This window comes from Lycium ferocissimum, chromosome 12 (genome assembly GCF_029784015.1).
Source record: "Lycium ferocissimum isolate CSIRO_LF1 chromosome 12, AGI_CSIRO_Lferr_CH_V1, whole genome shotgun sequence".
NCBI lineage: Eukaryota > Viridiplantae > Streptophyta > Magnoliopsida > Solanales > Solanaceae > Lycium > Lycium ferocissimum.
Genome location: NC_081353.1, coordinates 49,660,504 through 49,673,674, shown reverse-complemented (window position 1 = coordinate 49,673,674; position 13,171 = coordinate 49,660,504). Strand labels below are relative to the sequence as shown.

The 13,171-nt window shown below is 32.9% G+C and overlaps 1 protein-coding gene across 1 annotated transcript; it reads left to right on the top strand.

The window, feature by feature from the left end:
- The first annotated feature begins 2,445 nt into the window (after positions 1 to 2,445).
- Positions 2,446 to 4,225, top strand: LOC132040549 (subtilisin-like protease SBT2.4). The gene is made up of 3 exons (XM_059431198.1): positions 2,446 to 2,720; positions 3,141 to 3,291; positions 3,819 to 4,225. Exons 1-3 carry the CDS (start codon positions 2,644 to 2,646, stop codon positions 3,879 to 3,881), a joined length of 291 nt encoding a protein of 96 aa, XP_059287181.1. The 5' UTR covers positions 2,446 to 2,643; the 3' UTR covers positions 3,882 to 4,225.
- The last annotated feature ends 8,946 nt before the right edge of the window (positions 4,226 to 13,171 follow it).

Here is a 13,171-nt window from a genome sequence, read left to right as displayed (position 1 = left end):
TATATCTGTTTGGATCAAACACGCATGACTAAATATGGGCACGTAAACCAGTGCTAACTTTATTGAACATAATTAACGGATAACTTTGACTATTTGTTTGGATGTAGTTTTTTCATTAACTGGACTTGGGTGCTACGACCAATTGAGATCCTCGTAGGGATGGAAAAGTCTATTTAGGGCCTCAAGGCAGTACTTTGTTTTTTCAAGCTAGGTAAAGATCAACCACTAAGAAATAAAAACAAGACGGCTAAGAAATTATCCTATCAACTCATTTAGTCGTTTTTTTTTTTTTTCATTTAGTTGTCTTGTTTGCCTTCTTTTCCTTCTCTTTTAAAGCTATTTTAGGTGAAGTGAAATTGTGAATAGAATGGGACGGGATTAGTAAGATGGGAACTCTATATCTAATAATGCAACATATATTTAACTCTAAATCTCTAATAAAAAAATGTAGTTATAGGTATTATAATTGGTTAACTAGTGTGATGAACATTTGACCGCTTTGGATAAGCCTTTCTCTTTATTTTATTTTTAATCAATTCTTCCCTCTAGCAAGTCGCATCTATGGACAACATTGGACATCATAGTGTAGCATATAATCCCCTTTTTAAAATATTATTTTCTTTAAGATAATATATAGTTGTTGACTTGTCATACAAAAGCGTGTGGTTAGAAGAGTGTAAGAATTCTGGTGCTAAACCCAAGGCTAAGAAGCGTCTTAAGCATGATCATGCAATAATTACTTTATTTGTACATCATCTTTAGTGCGTACATATTGGGTTAGAGAAAAGGGTAGTCAAACTTCACAATTTAAAACATCCAAAGTGCTCGAAAGAAAAAAAAATATTACTGCAGTAAAGTGGATTTATCGATAATTTAACTTATTTGCTATGCCTTAATCACAAACTAGGTGGAATCAGTTATATAAATACTATAGATTCATTCCTGTAATAACTCAGTTCACTAGTGACATTATCTATTTTGGTTTAGTCTGAAATGCTTAAGAGTTGCTTTCTTATGTCTAACATTCCTTCCAAGAAATATCACACTTATTCCCGCAATAACAAATATGTAGAAAGTTTTTAACTGAACTAATAGTATAGTTCTAATATGCCAAGCTTTTAAAATTTATTTATTTTGAAAAATGTTTTTTGTAGTGTTTTTCAAAAAAATATTTTTGGATAAGTAGCGGTTTGTGTTTGACTAATTAATTTGAAAAATACTTTTGCCAATATTAGCGCAGTATTTTGTGTTTGATCAATGTTCCAAGGTACTTCTGGAGAAAAACTATTCTTTTTAGCTTTTGAAGAACAATTTTTGCAACTATTCAAAAGCGCTTATCTTTTTCGTCACAACTATTGACCAAACGCCTCAATTTTCAAAAATAAGCACTTATATCTTACCAAAAACTTGGTCAAATAGGCTATAAGAAGAATAATGACAAACATCAAACAAAATGCCAGCTTAATACTCCTTCCGTCTCAAAATATTTGTCGCTTTTTGATTTACATACTCCTTGAGAAACAATTATTAGAAGGGTTTTTTACTACTTTAACCTTATTTATGTCTAAGCTATCATCTCTTTACATTAAATGTTCAAATCAATTTATGTGTTAAAGAAGGAGTTTGTAGTTTTGAAGAAAAATTCTACCAAGGGTGGAATGGGGAAAAAATGATTAATTTTGCCTTAAACTTTGAAAATGACAAATATTTTGAGACGGAGAGAGTAATGTAGTACTAGTATACCTTTGTTCCAACTTTCTTTCTTACTTTCTCCTTTTACCTTACGATAGGTCAACGAACTCTAGGCTATCGCATAGATTAGAATGAAATGTCAGAATAGAATTTGATTATCGGAAATGTAATTACTTTTTCTAATTGGACGAATAGCCGCTTTTAGCTCCCTATTCAAAACAGCTCACAAACTAATTGGAGTCTATTTTTCAAATGAAAATTGGACGAATATCCGTTTTTAACTTCAAGTTTGTACTTCGGATCCGTGGTCTAAAGTGCTCAGCTTCCGAACTCAGATATGAAATTAGGATTTGGCAGTTCAAATTTTATATACGAAGATTTGGAGTTTGAAATTTAATACTCGAATTTTGAAGTTTGATTCTAAGTCAGCTAAACTTTAAATATTTTATAAGTTTTGACTATATTTTAAATAGTGCTCCTAAAAGCAACCAATTTGTACATTTCGTCCATATCTTTTCTGAGTTCAAGTTTACGCATTGATGGTGTAATTTTTTTTACATAATCAGATTATTTAAAAGGTAATTTCAAATAACTCTGGCTATTTAATGTAGCATTAATAGACAACCTACAATAAATGCTAAGCAACGTGCAATAACAAAATTAATTAATAAATTACATTAATAGTATAAAATAAATTATGTTTTACATCTATTATATTCTTTTCATGGCTAAGTTCGATTTTCATTCAGGAGTAAACTAGTAAATCCTCTTCTGCACACGTCAGAACTTTCTTCTCCTTGTATAGCCAGTACTACTAACTTTCCACTTTAAGTGAGCTAGAAAAATCTTTTTTTGTATAAATAACCACTTCTTGAGATTTATTTCCTCAAGCACATTTTCTATTGAGAAAAATCTGAAATAGAAGTGGGGGGAGAGAGAGAGAGAGAGGTCATGATGGCAAGTAGAAGAGAACTTTACTTTGTTTTCATGAACTATGATCCAGAATATGAGCGCCTTAAATCCAACAGGTTAGAATTATCTTATTATTATCTTCTAATGCAAAATCATTTGTTACCAAAAAGAAAAAAAGGAATGGCTAAGATTCTTAGTCTTAGTTTTGGCAGAATACATAGATAGACATTTAAACTTGACCTCTTCTGTTTGACCTCTTCTGTCGTTCAACACTCTAACTTACAATATGATCATATAGACACCTCAATTCTATCTTCAATTTGTCAGTTGAATACTTCAATTTACAAAATGATCATCCTGACACCTCTAAATCGAATGCCCACGAGATACAATGGAGACAATTTGAGGCGTCTAGATGTGTAATCTCAAAGTTGGAATGTTTAATTGTCAGTTCAGGCCAAGTTAAAATGTCTATCTATGTATTTTGTCTTTACTTTTTACTAATTTGTCTAAAAATGACGTACATAATATTATAGAACGAAGAAGGGAATTAGCCAAGAGCTTGATGTGTACTTGTGCAAGAAGCATGATGAGTTGTTAGAAAATACCCTTGAGCCAGGCAGCTACAACAAGACAATATCCTTAGTTATCGTTGATGGCTTTGCTGTAGAAATCACCGATGATCAGGTATCTTTTATGGGTTCCGAATTTGTCATCGAATTTACAGGTGTCCTTGTTTTAGTTACAAAATTCACAAGTAAATATTTTAATAAATTTTCTAATACGAATACAAGATCTAAAAAAAAGGATTATTGAATTATTGAGACTTTTTGAAGCAGTATGTTATAATAACTCCGCCCCTATTAGTACAATAGAAAATATTTTTCAAAAAAAGTTTTTCGAAAAATATTTTTCAGAAGAAATGTTGTTTCATTATCCAACACTCTCTAGAATCTAAAAACTATTTTAACTTGACTAGTGGAGAAAAACATAAGCAAAAAAGGTCTTTGTTTTTTTTTTTTTCCTTTTTTTTTTTTTTTTTTTTTTTTTTTTTTTTTTTGGTTGTCGAAAAATGACTTGTTTCTTGAATTCCTCCCCCAACAAACACACGTTTTCACCTTTTTATGTATTTTTCTGGTGAATAGGATGTTCTAGTAATTTGAATATTAATTAATTTAATTCTTAATATTATTGGCATTTCACAAATTTTACAGGCTAATGTGCTTCGATCTGCAAAAGACGTGAGGGTTGTGGAGAAAAACCAAGAATTGGCATAATGCAGGCCAGTATTAGGATTTGAGGCGTCTCCAACTGTTTGAGGCTGAGTTTGTTGAAGTATTTCTTGCTACTAAATGGAATTTAGAAAAATAAAATTAGAAAAAAACATATGGGGGGTGGGACAAGAATATTGCGTTAGTAAATGCTTGGTCTTATGGTACGACAAAGCATATATATATATATATATGAAGTCATTAATATTGTACTTTAGATAATAACTGCTCCCTCAACTTAACCCCACCCCCACCCCCCAACCCCACTCTCCCAACCACGGCCATGTATTTACTTTTTATTCTGCCTGTCTCAAATTATCTGTCGTGATTATAAAAATCATTATCTTAAATTATTTATTATTTAACAGTTCAAGACAAAATTAGTTATATTTTTTCACTTCACCCTTAGTAGTTATTGTTCTTGAAGATTACAAACAACTCAACTATGGAGTGATATCATGATTGTTCAAAACCAACGAAGGCTAAAATAATTAAAATTTCCTCCTAATTAATACTTATTAAGAGGCGTGTAAACAGAATCACAGCAAATAATTTGAGACAACGGGAATAATTAGTACTTAATAAAAGTGCAATCAGTGCCTCGTGCGAGTCCCGTTGATCCTATTCTGTCTTTTGATAGGATATATTAAATTAATATATAGAGTGGTAATGTAAAAACCATTAAATCAAATTTATTCAACTTAGGACTTTGGAGAGGAGATATATTGACTTCAAATTATGCTTATTACCAAAGTTTGTAATCTGGTGCTAGTACTCACTACTTACTGGAGTCTTCATTTGGGAGTCAATTAACATAAAATTAATTTAAAAGAAAAAAGCAAATCTTATGCTTTATTTCTTCTTCTTCCACCTCCACTTCATAATCTTTATTTGTCTAAACATCTCCTTTTTTTTTTTTTTTTTTTGGTTTAACCATCCATGTTTGGAATGCCAATCTAGTTCGATGAGTTCGGATTTTCATTTTAGAGAGCTCCAATGTAGGAGGTTTTAGTAGCTATCAAAGGTGACTACACTCACAGAACTCAAACTTAAAACCTTCTTTAATTAAGAGTGGATGAACTTTAATTTTAATTTGTCGTTTCACCGTTCATTTTTGTGGTCTTTTGTTTATGACTTGTTCTTACTCTTCCCTATTTCTCATTATTTGTCTTGCTTGTCATTCACTCTCTCCGTCATCAATGGCGGATGCAGTAAAAGATTCATTTAAATTCAATATTTTTAATGTGGAGCAAAAATTTATATATAAAAATTTACTAAAATTACAACAAATAGTAGGTCTAAATTCATAGTTTTAAAAATACAGTAAATTCAATAATAAGAACATTGAAGATTTCAACGCATAGAATTTAAATTATGTGTCCGATTCTGTCCTGCATATTAAATTAGACTAGAATGTCCGATTTGGAGTTAGCTTTGATGGATAATATACCGGCATAAATTCAGGCACAACTCTAAAGAGTATTAGTACTATGTTTACAGAAAAATTTAGAGTTATACACTACACACTAGCCTATAAAGCCTACAACAAAAAATAACCATACTCTTTTTCAAATTTTAGTCAGTATAATTATTATAATAAGTGTGTTCACACAAATTATACATACACTTATTGTTTGGTAGTTGGTTAGGATTATGCAGGTATTAGTAATGTAGGTATTAGTAATGCAAATATTAGTTATGCAGGTATTAGTAATGCAGATATTAATTATGCAAGTATTAGTAATACAGGTATTAGTTATACAGGGTTTAGTTATGCAAGGTTTAGTTATGCATAAATTATTTCTTTGGATGTTGGTTTGTTATATTAAAAGTTAAAAAATATTATATACTTTTTAGAATTGAAATATTAGTTTACAATTAAAATTAAAATACTTTTTTACGAAACATTAAAATATTATAGTAAAATATTTTTCAAAAAAATGTGTTTAGAAAAGGAAAGTATTTAAGTGCGGAGTGGTAAGGGTAATATTATCATTTCAACTTTTTATTCATGTATTGGTTATTCATGAATTAGTTATTCCGTCTTCTACCCCGCATAAAATAATACATAAATTCCCTCATAACTTATACATGTATTAGTTATGCGGGTTTCTAAATTGTAAACCAAACATCGTATTATTTTTATACATGAATAACTTGCTTATTAACTAGCTACCAAACGCTATATAAATATACAGAAATTAATATATGAATAAGGTGTCTGTTTACTAGCTACCAAACGAAGTATAAGTTAATACAAAAATTAATACATGAATAACTTGCTGCCTCTTATCCAGCTATCAAACGACCCAATATACACTGACAATTACAACCCGGGTTATTTAGCTACCTGATTAAAGTTGTGTAGAGCCAGCAATTACAAGCACATGGGTGGTCCAGTTGCGTAGATAATTTGAGTCTGTCGTCCACAGAAGCAGTGGAGGATGTAGTTTGTCGGTGTCGAGTTCATATGAATTCAGTATGTTCAGCACAGAATATAAATTGATATGTAAAAATGCACTAAAATTGCATAAAGAGTAGACATGAATCCATAACCTTAAAAATATACTAGGTTTAATGTTTGCACTTTTGGCCCTATTTTGTGCTGGTCTTTTATTTTTACCCTTCAAATTGGGCTGGTCTTTAATATTTGCCCTTCAAAATCGAATTCTTTATTCTTTAAGAGAGATGGCATTACTTGTGGATATTATGATGCATAACTTATGCCCCTCCAGGCATAAGTTCGATTTTAAAGAGCAAAATTTAAAGACCAGCCCATTTGAAGGACAAAATTAAAGACCAGTCCATTTGAAGGGTAAACCCGCGTGCAATTACATCGGTTCAATGAGAAGATTACATAACGAGCACATATGAACTCATAACTTTAAACATATATAATAGGTTCAATGCCAAGAATGCACGAACAATTACATGGTGAGACAAAGAAAGGCAGACTCCTTTCAGTACGTAGTATGTAAGTTGTGGACATTATTATATTCATGAGATTGATGTGAAACTTTTCATACTGCATTTTCTCGTCAGCCTTTTGCAGTTTATCTAGTTAAGGTTATAAAGGAGGACATAATTATTATTTTTTCACTAGCAAACCCACCATTTTTCAACAAAGTTTGAGAGCAAGTTGTCTGACATTAATAGTGTGGGGATCACTGTACAATACCTGCACTTACTACACTTCACATGCAACAGTTTTTCTGTTACGTTGTTTTTTTTTTTTTTTCCTTTGGACTATGATGATCAATTCATTGTTGCTGGCCCTACTACTCATTCTTCCCCATGACTTAATATAGTCGAAAACAAATGGCATTTGGCCAAATACTTGCTGTCTCTTTCTCTTCCACAAAATATGCTGCGAACTGATCCAAGCAGCTCATTTTGAATATCTCTAAAGTTGGCTCTCAAGTCCGCTCTTGAGCTTCACAGGCACGTGGATGAGTATCTGCATAAAAAGTGCATCAAGTGTAGCATGAGTAAAATAAACAACGTGCAACCAGTAAATATCATTAACCACCCGGGGGGGAGATGATGATCAATTCATTGTTGCTGGCCCTACTACTCATTCTTCCCCATGACTTAATATAGTCGAAAACAAATGGCATTTGGCCAAATACTTGCTGTCTCTTTCTCTTCCACAAAATATGCTGCGAACTGATCCAAGCAGCTCATTTTGAATATCTCTAAAGTTGGCTCTCAAGTCCGCTCTTGAGCTTCACAGGCACGGGGATGAGTATCTGCACAAAAAGTGCATCAAGTGTAGCATGAGTAAAATAAACAACGTGCAACCAGTAAATATCATTAACCGCCCGCGGGGGGGGGGGGGGGGGGGGGCTAAAGCAAAATTTTGACCGGAGGTCTTTATCTTCTTATGTTTGTATATTTTTTTATTTGACGCATATTTTTCTAGCTTTTTAAGATTTAAAGGTTGATACTTTGATGGCAAAATAATTTCTCGTTACTTCAAATGCTTGCTACAATGCTTGAAAATATGAAAAAGCCAAAAAAAAAAAAAAAAAAAAAAAAAAAAAAAAAGGTATTTCGATATGCTATTTTCTTGATTGGTTCTATTCTTATTTTTGACATAGGGAGTAAAAACTTCACTCGGCTCTCTTTTCTCCTTATTTTTTGCACAGAACGACTGAAAATATGTGATACAGTTTTTACTATGGTAAAAAAACTGAAAGGAAATTAAAAAGTAAAAAATGTAAGGCACTTGTCAAAATAGTACAAAATATATAGAAATGCATTTTCACAAAACGACATCTCTAAAAACCATTTTCTTGTACCCAAAGGACTATTATGTAATCCAAAATACTAATAAACCATTGGAATCATAATTAAAACATAATATTCTTAGTAATTCTTTAAAAAAATAATCATCCCAATAAAAAATGAGGCCTTAGTGATTGGGGGGCCTAAGGCAAAGGCCTTAGTTGCCTTATGCTTAAGCAGCCCCTGCTGAACCACCTCCCAACAAGATAGTGGCCAGCATGGCCAGAGAACAGGGGCGGAACTAGTTCATGGGGTGTGGGTTCGATCGAACCCAGTTGTTTTGATTCAAATTTTATATTTGTATTAAAAAATTCATTGAACATATATAAATTATTAATTTAGAACCCAATGACTTTTAAAAATTAAATTCTGAACCCATAAACATCAATCCTGACTTCGCCTCCGCCGGAGAATACTAACTTTATAACCTGTGGAGTCAATATATTGAATGAACTGAACAGATGTAAATTGTAGAATGGCATAAACAAGTATATACACACAAACACTGTATAGTAAGATAGAAAAACATGTTTGATACTCATGTTTTCACAAAGTTAACCCTGCATTTAAACTTATGTGATGCGTGTTTGACTAGATACAAGAGTTCAAAAAAGAAAAACATCTGAAATTTGTGATCAGTCTTTAACTTTTAAGCATGTTATGAAAATTCTTGTGGCTATATATATAATTTATCATTGCTATGAAATAAAACAGTTTAAAATTAAAGTATTTTTAAATATAGAAAAGTGGTATTGCCTTCCTTAATGACACGTTTGTCTCTCCTTGTCAAATCGAATTGATTTAGTGTCATCTATATTGAACAAAAACTGATGTAACTGAGCCTATATAATTCCAAATATTAAAATATTTCAATTTGATGACGCAAGTTATTCAAGTTATCAATCAATATCTAGTTGACCCATTTATGTTATGTTTATTTGGTCATATCATTTTATATTTATTTATTTACTGGCTCCACCTTCACAAGTTGTTACTTTTAAGTAAATACGTTTTTTACATTGGCAATATAAACTCTTGAAAATTAAGCACTTCAGCTATGCTTTTATGCTTGTTTTCAACTTGATTTTTTATGGCGATTCTCACTTCATGTTGGTTAGTAAATAATATACATTAAAATTAGTCATTGCAAATTCTAGATCCATCTCAACTTAAGAGTGATGAGCAAATTAAAGCTTCAGTAGTCTAGTATTTGATGTTTTCTAGTGATGTAGCTATAACAACCCGATATTTTACGAGTGAATTTTAGAGTTAACTCTTTAAGTATGGTTTACTTAAGTGGGTAAGTACGAATTACATGTGTATTTATATGTTTACAGTTAAGAGTCATTTATAAGTATAATAAGGTATGAGAAGAATTATTAGTTTACTTGGTCAGAGGGTTAAAAGATTAGTTAGTTAAGGGGAAATGATTAATTATTAATAAATGGTAAGAGTAATGGGCTAAGCCCACCATCCCTGCTATTCACGTAATTGGCCTTAGAAGTCTGTGGTGAATAGAGGAAACTATTCATTCTACCTAGGCTGAGAGAAAAAGAAAAGTAACTGCTACGAGGGGAAAACAGGAAGCATCATACGAGAGAATTAGCATCGTGAGGGTGAGGAAGAGTAGAATTCCCAACAATCATATTCAGGTACTACACTTCATTCCTTCCATAGCTATGTTTCATTAATGGATCTAGAATGGGTAGTGCCTACAGTTAATTCCTTGTAGAATAATGCCAAAAAAATTCATCTTGAGGGGACAAAATGATTGTGGAAGCCATGAATGTGTTTATTGGGCTTTGGGAATAGAAATATTATTTAACAATGAACAATACCTTTTAGATTGCATTCTTTTTAAACTTTGCACAGGGAATTAGTTTGGCATCTGCAAATATTATTGAATTAGTATTATAAGGCATGGACGATATAACTCACGTACTGGGACATGAATGGTTAATGAAACTGGATCCCTATCATATCTTGCCGAGAAACATTTTTAGAACAATTGAGTTTTTAACTATGTCGGTGATTAAAAGGGTTAGTTGACTAATAGCAAGACAGTTAATGGACTTTGAATCCGAGGTGTTTTATAATAATAATGGGATTAGTTTTTCTAGACTAATTTTGGACCCATTATTTATGTTATTAAATAGATTGAGGCTATTGGAGATGGTTTGAAGAGAATTTGGCGTTTCAAGAGAAGTTTGCATTTCGGTTATAAGGCAAGTGAGGCTTAAACTCTTAGTTTACTAGCTTTTCATAAAAAGCATATGAATTGTATTGTATGTATGCATTTAAACCATTTAGTTCGTGTGAGTGGGCAAGCATGATCTAAATTGGATAATTTCCAAGAGTCTAAAGCAACGACCATATGACTCTTTTAGCGTAAATTCGCTTAAATAGATATTTGCTATACATATATAGTCTTGACTTGGTATTGATTGGATGTTTATTCCGATGTATTATATCTTTAGAGGAGCATACTCCAGCAAGCCCTATTGGGTTCAGTCGGAGGTAGGTGCCAGATTTATAAGTGACCCGGGTAAGATGTGGGTAAATAATCCCCACTCCGGAAGACGGGATAAGACATGGACAAATACGTACCGTGTCCCGTGAGAATAGATTCAGATTTAATGTATTTCATATAAGTGACCCGGGTAAGATGGGGGTAAATAATGCCCTCTCCGGAAGACGGGGTAAGACATAGACAAATACGTACTATGTCCCGTAAGCATAGATTCAAATTCAGTTTATTTCATCTATTGCTTGTCCGGGTAAGATGGGGGTAAATAATGCCCTCTCCGGAAGACGGAGTAAGACATAGATAAATACATACTATGACCCGTCAGCATAGATTCAGATTTAGAGTATTTCATGTTTTGCTTGTTTATGCTTCATGATTTCAACTTTCGCTTCAGTATTTGTATATATTTAACATACTTGTATTGTGTAATTGCTTTTATGCATTATCAGGGATTTCAAAGACTTGCCCTGTGTAAGTGTGCGAGAGTGTCGATGATCTTCTGTTGTATGTGTGCGGTCTTTTAGACTCACGCTTGTTGATGTTGTATGTGTGCAGGTGTGGTTAACGGTGACCAGGTTTCAATTTTGTTGGAGTCATGGAACAGTGTCTAGTAGAGCCTCGCGTACGTGACAAGCTTGGTACAAGCACGTACGTACTTATCTTCGAGAGGCTTGCGGATCGGTACGGACATTTTGGGGGAGGAGGGCGGGGGGGGGGGGGGGGGGGTGAGTGTAAGGCTTGCCTTAGGCGAATCCCACGTATCGGTTTAGGCGAATCCCCGTCGGTTGGGGAGGGGAACGAAGAGTGCTTTATAAGTGCTTGGATGCCTCTCCTTGTAGACGCGTTTTAAAAACGTGAGGGCTAAAGGCTCCAGCGGACAATTTCTACAAGCGGTGGTCGGGGTACATTACGGTTGGTATCGAGCCGGTGCCGGGCGGTGGTGGGGCAAACCTCGGCGGAGGACGCGAGTCCCGGGGGGGGGGGTGAGTGTAAGGCTTGCCTTAGGCGAATCCCACATCGGTTTAGGTGAATCCCACATCGGTTGGGGAGGGGAACGAAGAGTGCTTTATAAGTGCTTGGATACCTCTCCCTTGTAGACGCGTTTTAAAACGTGAGGGGCTAAAGGCTCCAAAGCAGATAATCTCTACAAGCGGTGGTCTGAGCTGTTACAGTAGCGTTCGAGCTATTGCTTTCAATTAAAGAGAGCAAAATAAAAAAAAATAAAAAAATAACAAGAAAAGCAAATTCTGATTTCATAGATAATCCATCAAATACAAAGATATTACTACATTATATAAGCGAGAATGTTGGGTTTTATAGTCCTCACAGGTTTGCTTCCCCCATTAAAAAAGTGACATGTGTTCTTTAATTTTTAGATTTGTTGTCCCAATTTTATTTTGCTCCTAATTTAATTTTATATTGCTTCAATTGCCACCATGCAATTTGGTAAATAAGGCCTACTTTTGGGATGTTTTGTAAGGCTCATATTACGATCTCCAACCCCTCTAGTGTTACTTATTTCCTTTGAGTTTTTCTCAACTATAATGTGAGGCTTATTAGCCGTGCGTTTATTTTTCTTGGACTTCCACATATTGCACTATGACATAATAAATGTATTAAGAGTTTAAGACACATTTGACATTACACATATTCACCGCTTGATGATTCCATCTTATGTAATGGGTTAATTAGAAAAGAAATTTACAAGGCTATTTGCTGACTCAAAAATTATAGACTACAGTACCGCCATTGGTTATGACATTCTTCGAGAGGTTTTGGACTTTAGGCATTCTCATGACTAATCTGTCAAATTCTTGTATGATGCGCTTGCTATCAGTAATGGTTTTAGGATAGCTAATTAGATTGGTTGATGTAGTTTTTTGTTATTTATTACTTTCAACTTAAAATTAGTGTTTACATTTATTTTTTTTCTTCTGGGAATGTCTAAAAAGGAAAATGAACCAACATACTTTTTTTTAGCTTCAAAGTTAGTTGAAATATAATTTCTACAAACGTCGAAATATCCAAAATATTAAAGAAAAATAAAGAAGAGAATTTATAAATAAATGATAAGCTTCATTTGTAGACCCATGCTAAGTGATGCATCGTTTTATTGCAGATTTTGCATATATATATGTCACTTCTCCATTATTAACAAATCATAATATCTTTATTTATGTGATGTTGAAGAAAATTATGTTAGCATTTCTTGAATATCAAAATACATTTATTTTAATTTAATTTGAACAAATTGAGCAAAGCTAATCCTACATATAGTAAAGCTCAATTTGAATTATTGAAGATTATACTCTAAAGAACGTTCAGTAAAACAAAAAGAAGACAAATTTTAATATCATGCATTTACCTTTGTTTGAAAATATAAAGAAACTCTAGAATAGGAAAATTGTTCTTCTTTAACACTCAAATATTTGCATCATTTAACTTTTCAGAATTTACAAAAAAAAAAATGTTGAACTATTTT

What these genes read in the sequence shown, in the direction of transcription:
- LOC132040549 (XM_059431198.1), top strand. Translation starts at nt 2,644, where the DNA reads ATGATGGCAAGTAGAAGAGAACTTTACTTTGTTTTCATGAACTATGAT. An exon ending in GAGCGCCTTAAATCCAACAG is followed by an intron (nt 2,721 to 3,140) that starts GTTAGAATTATC and finishes ATAATATTATAG; the next exon opens with AACGAAGAAGGGAATTAGCC. An exon ending in TAGAAATCACCGATGATCAG is followed by an intron (nt 3,292 to 3,818) that starts GTATCTTTTATG and finishes CAAATTTTACAG; the next exon opens with GCTAATGTGCTTCGATCTGC.